Source organism: Dromiciops gliroides, chromosome 4 (genome assembly GCF_019393635.1).
Source record: "Dromiciops gliroides isolate mDroGli1 chromosome 4, mDroGli1.pri, whole genome shotgun sequence".
NCBI lineage: Eukaryota > Metazoa > Chordata > Mammalia > Microbiotheria > Microbiotheriidae > Dromiciops > Dromiciops gliroides.
In genome coordinates, this window is record NC_057864.1 from 487,558,277 (window position 1) to 487,580,710 (window position 22,434).

The 22,434-nt window shown below is 46.9% G+C and overlaps 1 protein-coding gene across 13 annotated transcripts in view; it reads right to left on the reverse strand.

The window, feature by feature from the left end:
* Positions 1-5,596: 5,596 nt before the first annotated feature.
* Positions 5,597-22,434, reverse strand: part of LRRFIP1 (LRR binding FLII interacting protein 1) — a 199,956-nt gene continuing 183,118 nt past the window's right edge. For 10 of the 13 annotated variants that reach the window (XM_044001585.1, XM_044001581.1, XM_044001584.1 and 7 more), the window contains one exon: positions 17,432-20,451. In XM_044001585.1, the coding sequence (XP_043857520.1) occupies positions 18,836-20,451 (1,616 nt within the window). In that variant the 3' untranslated portion in view covers positions 17,432-18,835. Of the gene's footprint in view, positions 6,456-7,890; positions 7,996-9,989; positions 10,070-11,388; positions 11,507-13,222; positions 13,273-17,431; positions 20,452-22,434 lie in introns of those variants that run through there. The other 3 variants (XM_044001588.1, XM_044001587.1, XM_044001586.1) reach the window with 2 other exon arrangements.

The following is a 22,434-nucleotide window of genomic DNA, read 5'->3' on the forward strand; positions in this document are numbered from 1 at the left end:
AAACTAGACAGGGACGCAGAAAGCCGGTCCTGGGGTCAATAGGGAGCCACAGGGGTTAGTGAAGGAGGAGAGCATCTGTAAGCAGAGGAGTCGCAGTCACCATCAAGGGCGCAGCACTTCCAGATGGCGCGTCCATAAGAAGTAACGATTTTGGGGGCAGCTAGGTGGTGCAGTGGATAAAGCACCGGCCCTGGATTCAGGAGGACCTGAGTTCAAATCTTGCCTCAGACACTTGACACTTACTAGCTGTGAGACCCTGGGCAAGACACTTAACCCTCATTGTCCCACCAAAAAAAAAAAAAATTACAGTTTAGAAGTAACGATTTTTTCCCCACAGGAAAAACTCCCAAACTGACTTTAAAGTTCTAAGAATCACAAAATAGGAGCAGAAAGCCGGACATCTGAGGAGCGCTGAGGCGAAAATGACGCCAGGGCCACCTGGAGAGTCGTTTGAGAGAGGCTTAACTTGGACAGGGATCTAATCATAACTTCAGCTGGCAGTCATTCAAGTCCTGAATCTGGGCAAGAGCCTTGGCTCTGCAGTCCCAGGGCCTGGGGGGCTGCTTGCTACGTGTGTGGTTCAAATCCTTGATATGCCACTTACTGCATCTGTTACTTTGGGCAAGTCACTTCTCCACTCTCTGGGCTTCAGTAAAGTGAGGGGCTTGGTCCAGGGGACTGTTGAGAACCTTACTCTAGGAGCCTATGTTCCCATATCTCTTTACCTCCTCAGGTAGGCCTCAGTTTCCTCCTCTGTAAAACGAAGGTGTTGGATCCCATGGTCCCTAAAGATCCCTTGCTATGAAGGTCTGACTTCTGAGGGCCCCTCCAGCTTTAGCTATGTGGTCCTGCAAAATAGGGGCAAAATATATATTCTGTAGCATAGATGTCACTTTTCCAAAATACCAGTCAAGTTATTTTTCACTTTAGCAGCCCAAGTTTGTGTACAGAACAAAAAATACAGGGCAGATGCAGGAAGCATCTTGTAATAAACAAAAGGCTGCTGGGGGCACATTTTATTTGATAAATGTTTTAAAAACAAATATGGTGGGTCAGCTAGGTGGCACAGTGGATAAAGCACTGGCCCTGAATTCAGGAGGACCTGAGTTCAAATTCAGACACTTGACACTTACTAGCTATGTGACTCTGGGCAAGTCACTTAACCCGCATTGCCCCTTCCAAAAAAAAAAAAGTGTGAAGAGTAAACAGGAAGGACTCTTTGGTGTGTTGTTAATGTACCCATCCCTTCCCATCCCCTCCTTTCCCGCCCCCCTCACTCTTCCCAACATTCCATCCAACCATCTTCAGTCTTCATCCCTAGACTCAGTCCCTTGCATCGGCTTCCAAACCCCCAACCTGACTGAAATGGCTTTCAACTTACCAGGGATCTCTTTGTGACTAAAAATCAGTGACTGGGCCTTTCATCCTTCTTGACCTCCATGAAGAATTCCACTTTTTTAGCCACTTGTTCTTCCCTCGAATTTACTTCCTTGGCTCTTCTCCCACTGCTTTAACTGTCCTTTCTTCTCCTTCACTGGTTAGTCATAGGTGTCTTGTTGTCTATTCAAATACACCTAGGCCTATTTGTGGTTTCATCAGTTTCCAGGGGCTTAGTTAGGACCCCTACCGTGTTGACCCCCACATCTACACATCCAGCCCTTACATCTCTCTACTCTTATCATCCACTACTTTCTGGACACATGCCCCTGGAGGCTTAGTATATTCCAAACAGAACTCATTTCTTTCCTCCAACAGACCCATCTTTCTAACTTCTTCTTTCTCTTAAAGGTACCACCACCCTCCTAGTGGCACAAGTGCTTGGTCTGAGTCACCTTCATCTCTTTCACTCTTCCTTCTCTCTCTCTCCCTCCACTGTTTCATCACTTGTCAAGTCTTGTGGATTCTCCTTTTGTAACATCTTGCTTCCCTCTGCATCTCTCCCTTTCCAAGGCCACCGCTCTGGGTCAGGCCCTCACTGCCATTCGCCAGGACTATTACAATGGTCTCACAATTAGTCTCCCTGCCTCTAGGCTCCTCCCCCCTCCATCTTCTACAAGGCTTTTAAATTGACAGAAATTCCCAAAGTCCAGGTCTGACTGAGGCACTGGCAAAGGGCAGTGGGGCCAAGTTTAAGGAGGAGGAGGTGACTGAATGTAGAAGGGGAAGGAACCAGGGTCTCACCATCCACCCAAGCCAGGCAGAAGAGCCACTCCACCCCAAGTTCACACTGACTATCCAGGGCATATTCTCCATGTCAGACATGTAGCCACCCAAAGCCAAAACCAGCTACCGAGTTTGGCTCAAAGACCAGAGAGTTCTGGGTTGGAGACAGAGGCATCAGAATTGGAACCTGGAGGCAGACCACCACAGGGGTCAGAGTGCTGGGTCTGGAGTCTGAGGACCTGGGTTCAAATCCTGGCTCTTCTACCTGGTGGCCTTGGGTAAACTTCAACATCCTTATCTGCAAAATGAAGGGGCTGGACTAGATGACTTGGGTTCCATCTAACCCTAAATTTGTGATCCTGAGCGCCACTGCCTCCCTCGTGCCGTTAGGAAGAAATCAAGTCCTTCTGCCATCGGAAGCCCATCGTCTGACTCCAGGCTACCTTTCTGGGCTAATTACGGAGTATTTGCCTCTAAAACTTCCCATTTTCCGTTTCTCTTTGCCCACATTCCATCTCCCGCCACCTTGCCTTTGCAGAAGTGGTTTCCTCTGTCTTTTGTAAGCCCAGCTCCATCGGGGTTCCTGGCATTCTACCCCCCTGCCCCGATCGCTTCATATTTGTTCTGTGGATTTTAAAGTGAATTCTCCGCTTCTCTGTGACTTCCCTCTGTAAAATGTAAGAGCCCTGTGGGTAGGAGTGGGACATGCCTGTCCCATGGTCAGCAGTATCTGCTTCTGGAAGGAGGGGCTTCTGTATTCTTGATGGGGCAGGGCAGTGGGGGCTGAGAAATGCTGCCAACGCTGTCCTTTCCCCCAAAGTGGAGTCACATGCACAGTCTGCAACTGAAGAGACGTTCACTATTGTCGAGGCACATGGTGGCCCAAATTCAAATACAGCCTCTGACACTCACCAGCTGTGTGACCCTCACAAGTCACTTAGCCCCAGCCTGCCTCAGTTTCTTCAACTATAAAATGGGGATAATAATAGTTCTGACAGCTCCCAGGGTCATTGTGAGGATCAAATGAGCGAATATTTGTAAACAGCACTTAGCACACTCAGCTAGGCACATAGTAGGTGCTATATGAATGCCTATTTCCTTCCCTGTTTAGATGTTCTTTTGCTCATTAAATATTTTTATTTGAAAAAATTTTGGAAGATAATCAGAAAAACACAACTTTAAGATACTATCTTAGTGGGGCAGCTAGGTGGCACAGAGGATAAAGCACCGGCCTTGGATTCAGGAGGACCTGAGTTCAAATCTGACCTCAGACACTTGACATTTGCTAGCTGTGTGACCCCAGGCAAGTACTTAACCCCCATTGCCCTGCAAAAAAAAAAAAAAAAAGATACTATCTTACAACCCACTAGAATGTCAAAGATATTTTTTAAAGGATCAAGTCCCAGGCTGGCAGAGCTTTGAGGAACCCCCCACCCCAATTCTTTGCTGGTGGGACAGGCATTTTATTTTTTTTGGTGAGGCAATTGAGGTTAAGTGACTTGCCTAGGGTCACACAGCTAGCAAATGTCAAGGGTCTGAGGCCAGATTTGAACTCAGGTCCTCCTGACTCCAGGGCCGGTGCTCTATCCACTGCACCACCTAGCTGCTCCAGGACAGGCATTTTTGAGAGCAATTTGGCAGTAAGTCACAGCACGGATTGTGCCTTTTGACCCAGAGATTTTGTTCCTAGGATCCATCCCCAAAACCATAGAAATAAGGCCTATTGGTACAACAATACTCACAAATGCACATGGTAAATCAATTAGAAACAAGCTCCACGCCCAACAATTGGAATGTGACTCAGTAAGCAATGGCATAGTATGGTAAAGGAACATCAACCAACCAATCAACATTGAGCACCTACTATGTGTCAGGCCCTTGCTAAGTGCTAAATATCAAGGTGGTGTAAACAGTCATAGCTATGAAACATACAAGGAAGTATGGGGAGATCTTCACGAGGTGCTATAATTGAACTCAGCAAAACCAGAACTGCATCTATGTGGCCTATATTGCCAAGTAAACTGATTTCTAAAGAGAAGGAAGGCAAATAGGACCAAGGCACGGGGGAAAGAGCCCTGGCTGAGGAGTCCCAGGACTTGGGTTCGAATCCCACCTCTGATCATTATTCCCTGTGTAATCTTGGGCTTCCTCTTGGAGCCTCAGTTTCCTCATCTGTAAAATGAAGAGGTTGAGCTGAATGGCCTTCGAGTTCCCTTCGAGCATCCTCTGAGGGACAACACCTCGCCATCTTTCTTAGACACGAGATCCAGTGGGAAGTGGGGTAGATTTGGAATCTGAGGAGCCGAGTTTGAATTCTGCCTCTGCCACTCGTAGCTGTGGGACCCTGGCCAAGTCACTTAATTTCCCTGAGCCCAGCTTCCTCAGCTCTAAAATGAGGCCTTTGGGGTCGATGACCTCCAAGGTCCCTTCCAGCACTAACTCTCAGAGTCCAGTTCTTGTTTATTCTGGTGACTCTGCCTTGTTAGAAGCCATGGGAATCAGGGAGAGTCTTGGCCCTCGTTTTGTACGTTTAGTGATTATGATTTTGTTGACAGTTAACACGTTTGAAATAGTCAAGACTACTTTGGCAGCGCCGTTAAGGGTGGAGGCATTTAAAAAACCTCCAATCTCAGAAGTATTAAGAGCTCCCAGTGTGGGAACTCCCCCCCCCCCACCAGTGCAGATTGCAACCTCTTTCTGACTCCATGACTGGTGGCAAATAGGTGTTAAAGGCCACCAAACTATGAAGGATAAAAGAAGGAAAATATATTATACAAAATGGATAAAATGCATTTTAACTGTTCAATTACTAGCAAAACAAAAGTTACTTTTGTGAGCGCAATTGCAGGGTCATAGATTCAGAGCTAGAAGGCACTTGAGAAGCCATCAGGCCCCACTGCCTCATTTTTCAGAGAAAGAAACTGAGGTAGATACTAAGTGACTTGCCCAAGGTCACACAGTTAGCAAATGTGTGAAGGCAGGAACTGAACTGCACTAACCACTGAGCTGCCTTGCTCCTTTAAAGCACCCTATCTTTTTTTTTTCAGGGCAATGAGGGTTAAGTGACTTGCCCAGGGTCACACAGCCAGCAAGTGTCAAATGTCTGAGGCCGGATTTGAACTCAGGTCCTCCTGAATCCAGGGCTGGTGCTTTATCTACTGCACCACCTAGCTGCCCCCCTTTCTTTTTTTAATCACAAACTTTCGAACCCAAAGATCTCCTTAACATTCCAAACCAAAGGAAGAAAAGGTTTTTTGGAGGTCTTTAGTGAACTAAATACCATAAATAAACAGCCCACGTTGCTGTGGTTTTTTTCTCTGAACCTTCTGTCTTAACATCTCCAAGTGGAGTTTCAGACTCAGAAATCTGTGGTGATTCCTATAAAGCAAACCATCCAGTCTTTAGTCTTGACAACTGCGGAACAAAGTCAAGATAATATAAATACCTTATTGTTTTATTTGTTAACATTGCAATTCCCTTTTTAAAATCTGTTTGCAACATTACATCCTTTAAAAGAAGTTAACTTCAATCCCCAAGATACAGATTAAATAATCGAAATAAAAAGCTATCCTCTTCAGTGAAGCTCCTGCCCATTGACTCTGAAATAAAATATTCTTAGGACTGAACTGATGCAAAAAGAATCCTTTGAAAGCCTTCCTTTGTTGCCTGTGAAGAGTCTGGTAAGGTCACTTCTGCTTGGACGATGACCATCATCTTGTTTGCAGTGAAGGAGTTTTGCTTGGTAATGGCTTATGGCTCCACAGTGCTTTGTGTATGAAAAGCATAGAATTAGGCTAACACTACTCAAGTCACTCTCCTCGGAGATTAAATTCTTGTCCTTCTGTCCCCCCCTAAGTTTTAGCAAGATGCAATAAAAAGAGAAGTCGAGTCTCAGTCTTCCCTTGGAGCGCCATTTTGAATGGTGGCCAAGGGCCGCTGTGCCTCCTGACCAGGCCCAATGTGCTGTATGTCGGCCAGGCAGCCACAGGTGGGGGGAGGAGCAGCAGTGGGAGCTGCGGCTGGACCAGAATCCGGCCACGGGGAACAAAGGAGCGTTTGTGGGTGCGCGTGTGCATGTGCGTGTGCGGGGTGTGTTTTCTCCTCTGGAAGGCGTGGGACGAAGCAGCATCTCAGAGAACAGCGCCTGCAGCGGGGACCTTCCCGTGTCCTGTGGCCCCTGCTCACTGCTGGGACAAGAGCGCGCTGCGATTGGCTTTCATCTTCTCCAGGCGTTTCACTAAGTGGCCGTTGCTCACCTCTAGCTCCTCGGTTTTATCCAGTGCCGAGCGAAGCTGAAAAAGAGAGAGCAAAGGATGCTGGGGAGGGAAGGGTACCGCCCAAGAGCCCACAACCACACATCAGGGCTCCTGAACCTGGGCAGAGGGACTCCCAGAAGACATCTGTCACTCAGAAACATGATCCCTCTGCGTTTTGTGGTGGCATTACTAAGCCATGACCGAGCAAACGAGACGATTCTTTCACACATACATGACATCCTAGATCAGAGCCAGGAGGGGCCTGAGGGACCTTCCAGTCAGCTCATGGTGCAGTGGAAAGAGGGAGGTCAAACCCTGCTTCCATCTGGACCTTGGGGTCATAGAGGCCAGCTGAGGTACAGAGAGGGTAGGTGATGTCTGGGAGAGTTTCCTAACCTCTCTCTGCCTTCTTCATCTCCAAAACAAAAGTTGGTCCTGGTACGGCCTTGAGGTCAGAGTGCCAGGCTTACATCAGGAAGCCCCAGGTTCATTTTAGACATGTGTAGCCCTTACGCTCTGCGTGCCTCCAGCTGTGGACACTGACTCTCTCATCTTCGGCTGTCACTTCCACCTCTTTGCCCTTCCAGCTCCTCTATCTTCCGCCATCAGAATATAAGCTCCGTGAGGGCAGGGACCTGCTTGTTTGCTTGGATACCCAGTAAGTGCTTCATGCTTGTTGACTGACTCACTGACCCAGGAAGAGAAGTTACAAGTGACCAATGTCTGTGCATCTCTCTCTAGTTTGTCCGACCATCCATCCATCCTGTCGATCTGTCTGTATCTACCTGTTGTCCATCCATCCATCTTGAATGTCCATCTCTCTCCTTAGTCTGTCCACCCATCTGTCCATCCATCTGTCCGTCCATCCTATCTAATTCTTATCTAAGACATTGGTAAATCACACTTGGCATTGATAGAGGAAGTCCTCACCACTGTCTCTGTAGCCCCAGAACCTGGCCTGGAGCAGGTTTTCATCACTGCTGATGATTTCAGGCACAGACCTTCCACTCTGCCCCGGGGGTCATGCCCTCAAAGCACATTCTGAGGAAGAACCAGACCCAGCTACGGTGTCCTTTGTTGTTCACTTAATGTTTCTGTGCCATGAGACAGGATGCTCTGGGTTCCAGTCCTGCCTCTGACCCATGCTGGCCATAGGACCCTGGGCAGGTCACTTCCCTTAGTGCTCCAGGCAACAAAGAGCAGTTGCAGAACAATGGTTGGTGCACAATGGCAGATGGGGAGCCTCCTACCCCAGTGAAATTCCAGGTCTGGTGCTGCTTCCCACTCCTGCCAGTTATGCATTGGTCACTTCTAACTTCTCTTCCAGTGTCAGTGAGTCAGTCAACAAGCATGAAGCACCTACTGTGTGGCATGAGGGCCAGAATGATATTTGCTACATTGTGATCATGCTCCAAGAAGAGCCCTCTGGGAAAGGTAACCCCAGGAGCGCAGGGCCCCTCGAGGCTCTCACCTCTCTCTGGAGTTTGCGTTTCTCGGCTTTCAGCTCATCCTCAACTCGCTCTGCATTCTCAGCAGCTGACTTGTAGCGTGACACTTGACCTTCTAACCGTATTACCTGAAGGGGAAAAACCATCTTGAGGTATCATCAAGGCACACCAGCAGGGAGCTCTCTGCATTTATTCTGTGTATGTCTACCTGTGGACTTTGGACCGTAGACCTTCTATCCTGGGGCCCGGCATCCTGACTAGTGGCTGTCCCCAGGCCCAAATTTCAGGCGGGTCCTAACCATGTTTGCTCTTACTCCCTACTCTTTGACTCTCTCCCCAACAACCTTATAACCCTGTATGTAGCCTTTCCAAACCATTGCCACTGTCCCTGGATGGGGCGTGCCAATCTTCTTCCCTATGACCCCACTCACTCTCCCTGTAACTTTCTGCACCCAAGTGGCCTCCCCCATGCATGTTGACTTCCCCATGATATGTGAGCTTCACGAGGGCAGGGACTTTGTCTATTTGTATTCCCGGTGGTTGGCACATAGTGTCTAATAAATGCTTTTTCTTTAATTTACTGATGCATTCTTTCTATCTCCAGTGCCTCCCAATGCAGGGCACACAGTAGGCACTCGGTAAGTGCTCCCAGACCGATGCATCAGTCAGGGGTAGGAGTCCTTCTGGATTCCACTTTTCAGTCATCAAGAGTTAGCAGAGGCCCCCAGTGTTTGAATGACAAGTGTGCTACATTTGGGGAAATCATCAAAGCAAAGGCGGTGAGTGGCACAAACCCGAGCGGGGCTGGTGGGGATGCTCTGGCCTCTCCAAATGCTTGTGTATGGTGAACGTCTTCCTGGGTCTGTGCTGGTGACATGGCCAACACCTCACACAACATTCTACATGGGCCTCAGCCTGTCTGTTACAGGGACTGAAGGTCCCATGGACCCCGAGACGCAAGTTCACAGTATCCCAATGCTGGCACCATGGGGAACCTCTCTGCTCTGAAGATGCTTAGGAAGCTGGCATATGTGAACTCATTGTTATCTCTGTACTTCAGAAAGAAGGAAGGTGTCAGGGCCGGAGCTGGTACAAGTGCATCGTTAATATGCAGTGGAAGGGCGCCACGGAGGAGTCAGCCAATCATTCTCCTGATCTAGCTGGGCCACATTGGGAGAACTCGACATAAGTTGGTCAAATGACAGCCAGGCTTCAGAGGGCACAGAAACAGGGGAGATGGTAAGGCCTGGTGGTCCCTCATCTCCCAGGAACAAGTTGGTGACTCCCATCTCATCCAAGCTATGGGAGCAGCCACACAGCCAGGCCATGCTGGTTCTGGTGAGCCTAAGGCCCGGTGAGGGGACAAAATCCTTGGCAAAGATGGCGTGTGTGTGTGTGTGTGTGTGTGTGTGTGAGAGCATGTGCGTGTGCGTGCGTGTGCGTGCGTGCACGTGTGCACGTGTGCGTGCATGTGTGAGCGTGTGTGTGTGCGTGTGTGTAGCACTTAGGAAAAATGTCCCTCAGATTTGAGAAAGAAAGGGCTGGGGCGGCAGGGCTAACTTTTAACCGCTCCAGCCAAAGCTATCCATGGCTAGATGTTAAGTCTGGATTAGAAACTCGTACTCTGTAAACAACTACTAGCTGTTTCCTATTAGTTTCATTAGTAAAAGATCTTTAGAAATTTGCTGCCTTGTCTGGCTAACACTTGGGAAGGAAAGACAGTTCCGCCTTCCCCCACACAACTGGCCGGGGTGGGGGGGGGCCGGCACCCCTCTGACCCCACCACAGTAGCCAGTTGTCCTGATGGCATGGATGCCCCACCTGCAAAGTCTGGAGAGGACTGAGGGAGGTGGGACAAGGAAAGGTGGAAGGTGCTTGCTGGGGGTGACTGCTCAGTGGACCTGAAATTCATTCCCTGGACTCCAGTTGTGACCAATTGGGACCATCCCTCACCCCAGGGAAGCCAGTGTCCAGAGCTTCATCTCCCCCCCATCTCTGGGAGGTGTATTTACTGCTAAACTATATTTAATAAAAGGAAGGTCAGGCCTATTTTCTTTTCTAGGCTCTTTCAGGATGATTTCGGAGTTGGTCTGACCATTCACATTCAGAGGTACACACGTACATTCTGTTCTAATGCAGTTATCTCCTGCTCAGACTTTGCAAGTTTAAATTTGAGGTCACTGATCTGTCTGTTTGCATCTCCTACAAGAAAAGAGAGAGAAACTATGTTAACCTCACAGAACTTTAAAATGGTCAATCCCCGACCCCCTTCCCCAGGACTGCATTTTTGTTTCCATTTGGTGAACCTTAACCTCTGACTCTATAACCTCACAGGACTTGAGAACCAGAGGATGCTGGCTCTAGGGTGGAATGGGACCTCAGAGACCAACCAGGCCAAGTTCATCATTTTACACATGGGGAGAGTGAGGCTTGCCTGGGGTCACCAGGATTGTGTCAGAGGCAGGATCTGAACCCAGGTCTTCCTGACTCTTAAGTCAGGCCCTCTATCCACTATGCTATATTTTGTTGTTATCATTCATTGGTTTCAGTTGTGTCCAATGCTTTGTGACCCCATTTGAGTTTTCTTGGCAATGATATTGGAATGGTTGGCCATTTCCTTTACCAGCTCATTTGACAGATGAGAAAACTGAGGTAAGCAGGGTCAAGTGACTTGCCCAGGCTCACACAGCGAGGAAGCATCTGAGGCCAGAGTTGAGCTCACAAAGACGAGTCTACCTGACTCCAGGCCCAGACCTCGATTCACTGCACCAACTCACTGCCTGCCCTATGCAATAGCTTCCTCCAAAAGAAGGGCCCACGGGTCCTGGCCTCCAGCCCTTCCTTGTTGTGCTCAGGAGCACAGGGGTTTTCTCTCTAAAAGCCATTCCCACTTCTAGCAGGGTCATGGGGAAAGCCACCACTCACACACCCACCAGCAGATCAATGTTTAAAAGACCCCACCAAGCAAGACGGCTTCCCTTATACCTATGCCTTCCTTAGTTCCACTATCTGTAGGTGGAGTGACCACTGAACAGAGCAGGGTCTCCCCAAACTGGGCCACTCCCATCGGCTTGCCTGGACATATTATAGAGACTGGACATACTCTGCCCTCACACTTCCAAAGAAGAGGTTTGGGGTGTGCAAGGGTGCTGGTGAGCAATCGTATTTCCTCCAGGCCAGGTCTTGTAGTCTTCCTCCTCTTGTGAATTACATACGATTTTGTCGTCACATTTGCTGACTGGGTTAATACTCTTTGCCAGCACAATGGTACCCTCAGCACACGCCTATGGTTGGAGAAGTTACTGGACAACAAGACCTTCCTACCCATAACCCATATGGGTTTGGCTGGCCTAGAAGACATCAGAGCATTAACTAAGCCAGTTACCCTCTTCTTGGGGGGTCTTTCTTGACTGCCAAGCCCTTTTCTGAGGGGCCCAGGGCTTTCTTTGAAAATCTCCCAGCGCCCAAGGCCAACCCAAACTCATAGACAATGGCTTATCTAGAGAAGAACTGCTGTTTACTCTGTAGATCAAGCACATGGATGTCTGTCCCATTTTCCAAGATGTCAGCTTCGGACTTCATATTTTCTAGCTTGCCATTCTTCTGTTTTTCTTCCAGCTGCCCTTTTAGTTTTTTAATCTGAAAAACCCAAATCCATCCATTAGTTTCTTCATATCAAGACTGAATCGATGCACTTGGAATTCAATAAAAAATAAATAAGTAAATTTTGTGCATCCAATCCAAGACCAAACTGGACAATCTTGCTCTGATACAACTTGATAGCTGTGCTGAACTCAGTTCAGTCTTTTAAGATGATACAAGTTTGGAAAAACTATAAATAAATGTGGCGCCACCATTTCTCTTTTATAAACAAAAACTAACCCATACTCTTTTCAAGATGTGGCACAACAAATTAAATCTGCTCTCTGTATCTGCAGGCACTCTTAGGGAGAGCTTATTAGCAAAGCTGATTTAATTAAATCCTCATGAATTGCAGAGTGAGTAAAATGGTCTGAGTGGTTTGCCTGGGATACTGAGGGAGCAGGTGCTTTATTTACTAAGCAGAGGACCCTGAAATGGATCCCTTTGAGCCCCCACCCCTGTAGTGAATGTGTCTATACATAAGATGTGTGTATGTTTGATGTATGTATGTATGTGTGTGTGCGTGTGTGTGTGTGGAGAGAGAGAGAGAGAGAGAGAGAATAGACACACACACGTCTATCTATACCTATCTCTGTCTATACACACATATGGACACCTTGCATTAATTAAGATCCCTCCGTAGAAATAGGTTCTCCCTCAAAGAAATCTACTGATAGATGGTAGATATAGAGGTCCCTTAGGGACACCTCTACTATCATTTAGGAAAGAAGGGCCTTCTTATGCCCTTTTGTGTCTAGAGCCTTAATTTGAGTTCCCATGTCTCAATTCCAACCAATATGGTGACCGGCTTGTCCACAGCGAGTGCTCAGAGGGCTGCATGAATGAAAATACAAACAACAGTCCCAGAGCAAGATCATGGAATCGCAGGTGCCTGGTGGGAAGCCCAGAGGCTGCTTAGGGCGACCCCCTCATTCGCAGAGGAGAAGGCCAATATCCAAGGTGGTTAAGTGACCTGTCCAAAGTTATGAAGATAACTAGAATCAGAGGGAAGATTTGAACGCAGATCCTCTGACTTCACTGAATCCTTGGGACTGCACCCTTCCTTTCTTCCTTAATGCTATGGCAAATCTCCCACCAAACTCAAAATTTAAATGAACCCTCAAGGGCTTCTTTCCCCTTATATCACCCATTCTGGTGACGAAGAGCCTGGATTCTCAGAAACTTCTCTCAAGTATAGAAAGCTTCAAAGATACTTGATTTGGATGTGTTATACACACACACACACACACACACACACACACACGCACACACACACACTCCACAATTTCTGAGAGCAAAGGTTTTTAATCACTGGAGTGAATCATTTTGGGGAGAGTATGGAATTTCCATCCATCAGTCTTTTATTAGGGAGAAAACCCTATAGGGGCAGGTTCAGGATAATGCTGTTTGATTCCTTTGGTCCTGTGGGGGCCTAGAGTTGTCCACAAATTGTCAGCCTTTGTGGGCAGTCATCTAGAGACAGTGGCCGGATTCTGTACTGCAGCCTGGACGTACAGAATGAATGAATGAATGTGCTATCATTCCTGCTTTCCTACCACAGCTAGTCTGGTTTGGGGTATACTTCTCAGAACACTCACCATGGGCCATGGCCTCATGTGGGTTGCTGTTCTTTGTTTGGGGTGAGGACAGAAATCATGCAGAAGAGACAGAAAGGGTCAGAAACACATCCCGTCATAGAAAATGTTGTATTACCTGTTCTAATAAGCACTCTCGTTCCTCCACAAGGTTTTTCAGCCTAATGTCTACAAAGGAAAAGAGAAGAACCACAAGAGTCAGGGCTGAGTCAGCTCGGGGCCTTAGCACCAATAGGTAAAAATGGAAAAGAATGATCATGCAGGTTAGCGACATTCGTGATCAAGGTAGTTATTGGTGCACGTACCACAGTGAATGGAGTCACAGACAGGATGGGGGGAGACGTACGGCTATGAGAGTGTTGGGCCGACGTCCCCGAACATGCTGGACACGGCGGGGGCAGCGTCCAGCTGCACGCACACAGGCTAGTCTTCTACTTTAGGGTTAGCATGCAAGAACTCTAGGGCCAAACACAACTGCAACACAAAATCTCACAAGCTTCATGGTTTAATATCATTTGGAAAGGAACAAACAGAACACTTAGAATCCCAAGGAAACATCACCACTGGGGCCTACTCTCCACCCGTCATCCCTCTCTCGCACATACTTAATAACTAGTGCTTTTACAGTGTGTTTGCTATTGCGGCCAGTGACTTGTGATTTCATAGGCATAGGAAACTCCTTCTACCGGTGGGGGCTGGCACCTTCTCTTCACCTTACCACCAGTCTGGAGCACTGAGGGAAAGAACTGGCCTGGGGTCACACAGCCAGCTTGTGTCAGTGGTGAGACCTGAACCCAGGTCTTCCAGGGTTCAAGGCTGGTTCTCTATCCCCTAGCCACCCATCCTCTCAGGTAACCCAAATAACACAGTTAATTTGACCAGGAACAGAGCAAGAGCAGTGTGCCGGCTTTCTATACCTTATATTTCTATAGCATGTATTACGTTTACACGAAGCATTTCCCCTCACAACAAGCCTGTGAGGCAAGCAGAGCAGCCCTCAGCACCCCTATGTTACAGGCGAGGAAACGTGCCCCGAGAGCTTGCCCAGGTGACTTGTCCCCTCCCCACCCCCAGCTCTGTTGGCAGCTGTTTTTATGCAAACCTTAGCAAATCCTTCTCCCATCCCAGGGAAGTGGTCTCCCAGATCATGTATGTGAAAACCAACACAGGGAAGTGGAGTTGTTTGTACGCAGGCTAACCAAAGCAATAAGGAAAGGTAGGCGTAGTCCCTCGCTCGGCCAAGGAGTCTGTTTCTCATGGATAAGTGATCTTTAGCCTCCAACTCTCTGTACAACAATTATTAAACCAGGGCACAGGAAAACCGAAGAAATGTCTCACGAGAGTCCCCATGGGAAAGCCCCCAAGTGTGACTGTATCTGTATGGGCCGGAGAAGAGCCATTCTGAGCAAATACATGGCTTCTGGCTGATCCATCCTCCGGATTGTGCAATCAGACTGCCTCCGATTAGGGACCAGATCCAAGTGTTAATGGCACTGAACTTAACCAACAGCAAGCTTTCCAGGCTCCCTTACTTTAACCTCGGTGCCGCTGAGAGCATAATTACCCAGCTCTCATCTGTCCCTGGAGGAAGAGTATAAATTTGGGTCTGCCTCAACCTTTCATTTCTCTGGATGACTCAGACTTAGCCAGGGAGCCGGAGAAAACAAGTCTGACCCTCGCACTTGGGGCATGTCACACAGCAAGGAAGTGTGGGTCCATCTCTCAAGTGTGGGGCTCTGGCACCTAGAGAGTGTTGTGTCAGGTTAGGAAAGCCAGTGACTGCACAGTGCCCTCGATGCCACCTGGATGCCTGCTGCCACCCCCTGCTCAATACTGGCCTCCTCCTCCTCAGAGCTTGCCCTCCTGATGCCCCTATTTCTGTTCTGTTCACACCACCATCAGTCAGTCAGTTATTTATGCTGGGATCTGTTTACTTGCTGAGGGGCCCATGGCAGAGGGGATTGTTAGTAAGGTCCAAGTTGGGGGAGGCAGAGGGCACAGCTACTTATTAAGCACCTGCCAGGTCCCAGGCACTGTGCTAAGAACTTTACAGATACAATCTCACTTGACCCGGTTAATACTTGACTGATGGTGTCTAAGGCCCTTCCAGCCTGGAGATGCTATGGTGTCTGGGGGTCACCTTTCACTCCTTTTCTCTCACCTTCACATTGGGGTCACGGTCATGTGACCCATCCCTTCGACTTCTTCTGTCGCCCCTCTAGCGTCTGGCCCCCCTTTCCACTTCAATGGCCATGGACGATCCTAGTTTAAGGCTCCTTCCTTTTTGCCTGGACCATGGCTATGGAGCCCTAGGTGGCCTCCCTTTTCCAGTCTTCTCTAACTGCTCTGGTTGGATCAATCTTCCTAACCCAATACTGGGCACGCATCATGATGCTCAGATGCCACCAAGATGTCTCCCCTACCCTCGAATCAGGTCCTACTGCCCCACCTGGGACTTGAAGTCTTCCATGATCAGACTCCTTCCTGTCTTTCCAATCTTATCTCACACTCTATCCCCCTTCACACCCCCCAGGTTCTGGCCGGATGGACTCCAGACCTTTCCCCAAAGTGGTCTTGGACCTTCCTGACTTTCTCTGCTCTTCTTTTGCCTGTGACTAGACAGCTCTCCTCCCCATTCTCTACTGAAATTGAACTCCCCTTCCAAGACTGATTTCATAGGACCAGTCCCTCCTTATCAAGCTGCCCCTCATCTCTTCCTCCCTCCCCCCAGCTACAAGGAGATCTCTGAAGAAAAGAAACCATGCTCCTTTTTGACTTAGCAAAAGGCCTTGCACATGGTAGGTGTTTAATATATGCACATTAGATGAATGAGTGAATCGTGAATGAATGAATGAATGAGTGAGTGAATGAGTGAGTGACTGACTGACTGACTGAATGGATGGATGGAATGAATGAATGAATGGTATTCTTGGAAATCCCCTTAGATCTTTCACCTCCCTGTCAGGAGATGGGCATGATGTTTCATCATCGTTCCTCTGGACTCATGGATGGTCATTTTATTGGTCAAATGTACTTTCAAAATGGTTTCTCTTTCTAGAGTTGTTGTTAATGTATTAATGTATAAATTATTTTCCCAGTTCAGGCCATCTCATTCTGCATCAGTTTATAAAAGTTTTCAAAGTTAATACTGATGCCATGGTAACGATTATTTTTCTGCTTTGTTTAAGTCTTTCCATGTCTCTTTGAAATCATCTATTTCATTTCTTGGGTGCAGCAGGACCGCATCACATTCACGTGTTGCAATTTGTAAAGGCATTCTCCAACTGATGGGCATGCCTTTGGTTTCTAGTTTGGTTTTTTTGGCCACCACAAAAAGAGTTGCTACAAATATTTTTGTGCATCTAAAACCTTTTCCTACTTATTTATTTCTTTTGGATACAGGCCTAGCATCTGGTCAAAGGGCATATACTGTTTAGTAAATTTTTGTGTATCGAGAATGGCCACACCCATTGACTGGTCAACAGTTCCAGAATGATGATGATGAAACACACACTCCATCTCCTGACAGAGGGGTGACAGATTTGGGGTGCAGAATAAGACATTTTTGTCTACATTCAATGAGGGAATTTTTTCTTTCAATGGGGTGGGGGGCAGTGGGAGGAAGAGAAATAGTTTCTGTAAATTAATGAAACCCTTAAAAAATAGAGAGGTGGGAAGGTACTACAGATGTGGAATATTGCATATGCTTTCAGATGAGATCACTGTGATGTTAAGTTTGCTTTGTCACAAGAAGCCTGCCATGGAGCAGTGATCATTTGTAAATGTTGGTCACGTGAAAACAAAGCACATCAATAAAACTTAAGAAATGGGAGGAGGGATCCCCTAAAAGAGAAGCAGGATTGCTTTCTGGGACGGGCCCGTATGCAGCTAGCTCTCCAAAAGTCAGGTATGTCCACATCATGGCCTTGGAAGAGCCTTTCTCAGCTCCACGAATCTGTTTGAGCCAATCCAGTGTTTCTCCCATTTTGACATCAGAACTAGACCCAGAGTCATCCTCCCTCTCACCAATTTCCTCAATATCTTCCCATAGAAGCCATGAAGTAAGTAGCACACGTTTGTATGATGCTGACGGTTTACAAACTACTTTCACGTACATTAGACCATTTGGAATAGAGGCTAAAAACCAAAGACAGCTGCATAGCCACAAATATCTCCCTTGTGATGGTACACACAGAAGCAATTAACTTCCAAACGCATCTATTTGTAATGAAGACAACAAGGTGACTGTGGGAGACAACAGCAGAAGCACAGAAGTTAGTCCTGGAAGGATTATGCATGTTACAAAGATTGTGCCTCACAGCCTTTGAAACTTATAAAATGCCTTTATTTCAGTTATATACAACATTCATCATATACACCTCAAATGATGATAAAACTTTGGTCTGGTTGCAGTCAACGATTTTGTAACAGCGACAAAAACCACATAACATATCCCAATAAATGACAATGACATTCATGTAAGAATACACTTTGATTTTAATATCCAAAAACAGTTAAAAAGAACATTTCATTATGCAGCAAACACACAGGGGCCTACGTGCAGGCCAAATTCAGAACGTACCAGCCAGACTGGGGAGATAGTACAGATGGCAGTCAGAAGTGATTGAATTGTCTACAATTTCTCTTGTTCATTAGGAGTTAGGAGTCTGCAGTGATGGTTACAACTTTGGGTATAGCACTAGTTAATGAAGGTTAGACACTCCACAAGGATTAGCCAAGACGATAAAGGGCACTTCCAAGGTAAGCTATCGTTCCAAAAGTGTGCTCTTGCTAGAAAGTAAAAGTACTAGGAAATGAATTTAAACAAATAGCTTTTTTTAAAAGGAAAAATAAACCTCATTTATCTCAGTGGCATTGTATATAAAATACATCAGATAGGTAATGTGCACATAAAATGAAATCATTTTTCCTCAAACAAATAAACAAAAATATTTCTATATATCAAGGAATGATTGGTAACATGGCCCCCAACGCTTGATCCAGGGTGACTCAATCGGCAGATCCAGGTGTAATCTGACCTCGACCCTCCTCTCGGTATTGAAGGCATCAGAGCTTCACTGTCTAAATGAACTTTCATTTCCATAAGGCACAAATCTTCTCACTCAATGACCTAACTATTAAGTGGCAGCTTATTGCCTTGAAATCATCTGTGGTATCTTTCACAATGCACCTATTAAAATAAATATACTAGGGATGATAAATAGAAGGCATTGGAATCAGAGACCAAGCCAAGTGGGAATCAATCGGTTACAGGGAGAGGGTTGTTTGATCTTTATAACAAAATGGTGCCATGCATGGTTAATCACAGCCACATGTGTCTACGGGCTTGGACAGAAATGAAGGCCATTGAGCCTGCCTGGATTTTGAACTGGAAACTAAACTAAAGCAATGAACATGAAGAGTAGTTATTTGGTTCGACCTGAGCTCATAGCTCCCTCTTTAAAGAGCTAGGTGACACACACAGAGATTGACTGAACCTGAGAGAGATGAAATAGGCATCTACAAAGATCTTTGTGATTGAGAGCAGGGAATGATGCGGTCACTGATTGCCACAGAGTGTGTACAGACCGGCCTAGGTTCTAGGGCTGTCATCAGAAGACCAAACCCCCCAAGTTTTCCTATGTATGATGGGACTTATTCTGAAAAGTGCATGTTTTCCTTCTAGCTGTCTTCCCCCTACTTCGGCTACTGTCAGCCTCTTGCTCATGTCTCAAGACATGGAGCATTCTTCCTTATTTTTATCTTTCCCCTTACTGCTCCTGCCTGGGGCGTCCTCTTTGCTCTCTGCCTTGATGCTGTCTTCTGGGTCTGTAGCCTCATGACTATCTAGGCTGTTACTCTCTAACACTTCCTCAGCTGTCTCTGGCTGCTCATCTGACTGCTCGAAGGTTTCCTCCGTCATCTCGGTGGGAGGACTAGGATCAGGGGAAGATGGCGCCTCTTTGTTTTCAGGCTCACTGCCTGAAGCTCTTTTATTCTCCAGTTTGGACATCTGGCTTTGCTCTGCTGCTTTCTTGGCAGGACGATCGCTTGGGATGGACTCTTCTATGCTCCTAACCCCTGCAACCTCTGAGGGACTGCACTCTCCCTTGCTGCTGGCTCCTACATCATTGTCAAGCTCAGATGCTTTGCTGTCGTCAGCTACACCCCTTTCATGGTTCTTGGCTTCCCTCTTTGGTCCGTCATCTAAGTCAGCTTTGGCTTCCTCTGGACAATCCACATATTCATCGAGATCGGTCCCCGTTTCTGGCTTCTCCTCTTGGATCGCCTCGCCAAGGGCATCTTGGGCTTGACTCTCGGCCTCCAATTTTACTTCCTCTTCCTCCTCCTCTTCCTCTGTGTTTTGGAAGACCAACTCTTTCTTAACATCTTCGGGAGAGTCGACAGGGGGTGATTTTTTCTTCCTGTTTTTCTTCTTCTTGTTCTTGGACTTTCTGGGTGAGGAGTCACACATTTGCCTTTTCTGGTCATCTCTTTCTGCTGTGGGCACCTTCCGATCGGAGCATTCATTTTCACCAGTCCTGACCTTCCTGTCTATTTTTTCTGGCTGACTGCTCTTGATTTGAGGAGAAGATGGAATTGTCTGGTGCGGCTCCTCCTTTATGAACCCATTTTCCTTCTCCTTGTTTTGTTCCCCTTTTGTGAGATCTGTACATTTTTCATCCCCACTAACTGCTCCATCTTTAGCCCCTTTGCTGGCTGCTTTTGAATCTACCACGGTCCTGTCTTTGGCTTCGGTCCCTTCAAGCAAGTTTTCTGAATGAGTCTCACTTAGTTCCTCGATCTCTGTGCCTATTCTTTCAGTATCTGGTGTCCCCAAATGATCAGTTTCCTGAGCTAATTTCCTGCTACCCTCTTCCTCTGATTTTCCCTCTTTCTGCTTTTCTACGAATTCTTTCTTTTCATTTTGATCATCTAAAGAACTGTCCTCATCCTGGCTAATCACAACACTGGGAAAGTGAGTGCTCCCTGCAGTTTCCTGATTCTGATCAACATTACTATTTAAATCATCGTGGTAAATGGATTCTGTGCTAGCCCCCTGTCTGTCTCCACCCCCATTGGGTTCCACCAGCTCGTTGGTATTTTCGGGGACAGAATGAGTCTCTAGCACATGGGTTGGATCCTTGGCTAATGTTTCAGGCACCATGGCATGGTCCTGCGGGGGGGTTTCTGCCTCAGCATTCCCATCAGGAGGTAAGGCCTTGGTGTCCACACCTGCCTTGGCGGAATCCGCCTGGGGCTGTTCACGCTCAGGATTCTGCAAGACCGCGCTTTGCCCCACTTTGTCCACATTCTCACTCGCCACCTCCACTTCACTGGCTCTTCCTAAAAGACCATTGAAAAAATTGAAGGAACCATGTGATGTGGCTGGCAACCACTTACTATGGATTCAAGTGCAAAAACACAGGTTAACTCTCACCCAACCCCCGTTCCCAAGAAGAGAGAATCATCCACGAATCCCAGTTAATAAGAGATCATCAGCCTTTGCCAATTCTGTGAGGCAAAGCAGCGACTGAATTAGTAAACCCTTTGGACAGTGAAGCCTGCCACCAGCTGAAAGACCAAAGGAGCTCTGGGGGACTTGGCTTTAAAGTCAAGTTTGGGTTTTCACAATTAGAACAAGCTTTGGAGCGCACAGCCCGATGTCATCTCCAACACTCAGACTCTGCAATGGATTCAATGTCCAAGTTTGGAGATGAACTCTGCCTTGCCTATTTCTAGACCACGTACTTAATGAAAACTCTGATTTTAGGGTCTTCTAAGAAGGTCTTTAGAGTCCCCTCCCCTGCCCCCAAATCTATCCTAAAGGGGTATTTGTCAACCAGCCTTTTAGAGTACATGGGGATCATTCTGTCGTTATCCATTTTCTGCTTCTTTCCTTAATTTCTGTTCTCAAACATTTGGCTCTGTTCTCTAAGGAAAAGGGAAGAAGAGTGGAGGTACTTCTGGGGTACCCATCTAGGGTACTCTGCATAAGATTGTGGCCAGCTCACTGCCAGAAAGGATACTTGGTAAACAGTTCCAGGCCTCCGAACCCCACACTCCTGCCTTAAGCAGGAGTGGCTTGGCATTTGTTCTTGGACGCTTTGAAAAGACAAATAAACCAAATTCTTTAAAACACAAGGATGCTTAAAACCCAAGGATCAAGGACTCCCCTGGTCACTGAGCCTGCAGGCTTTTCTAGCACGTCAGCAAGTTACCTGCTGATAGAGATTCATAAAATGCACTTTCAGACCAGAGACAGTAGCCGGCTATTTCTCCCTGAATGGTCATTTGCCTTCAAGGGAAGGGGGAAAAAGCCAGCTATTCGGCTTCCTTCGACAAGTTCTATCTCCTCCAAAAAAGTCAGAAACTCTAGATTTCCAGTTGGACATATGCTTAGAATCTATATTCTTTTGTCTTTGGGCTTTCATATTTCCAGAATTGAACAGGAAGGGAGTGAAATATTCCCAGTGGAAAATTACAATGACAGGATCATAGACGTAGAGATGGAAAGGGCCTCAGTGGCCATGCAGTGCAGTATCCTCATTTTTACAGATGAGGAAACTGAGGCACAGAGGAGTTAAATGACTTGTCCAGGGGCAGAGAGCTAGTTAAGTGTCTTAAGTAGGATCTGAACTCATGTTTTATTCCAAGTCCAGTGCTTTATCCACCATACCAGACATGCCAAATATGTGGCCCACAACACTTTCAAGCGTGGCCAGAACCAAATTAAAGTGTAATTGGGAAATATTTAGCAAAATACATAAAATACAGTAAAACATAAGTAATGTTACATTTGAAAATGAAACCACTGGGCATCCCACTGGGATCTTGTCGCATGGCCTTCTGGTCCCCATTTCTATGAGATGGACACTGCCATGCTCTGCCAGCTGGCTTACAATAAAATGATGATTCTGTTGCCATAAAAAAGTCACTAACTAGCATCTTCAGAAGACTCCTCCAGGTTACAGATTGAGGCACCTGCTACCTTCTGAAGGCTAATTCAAAATTTAGCTCAGATTCTCAAAGGGGCATCTATGTTCTGGAGAGAACTGGGATTGGTTTGTGACCAGTGAAGAACACAAGTCACCAACTCCCTCAGATTGGGTAAACAGTGCTAAGCTCTCACAGCCTCTTAGATTCCCACTCCCACACTGCCTTCAGAGGGCAAACCATCCTGGGTATAATAATAATGTCAGTTCTGGCAAAGAAGGAAGAATGCTGCATGCAGACTTCTTCCAGCTGTTGCTTCCTGAATAATAGGGCTGGTTCCACAATGCTTATGGAAGCCCAGAATCACAGTCACAAAATGTCAGTGTTATCCGG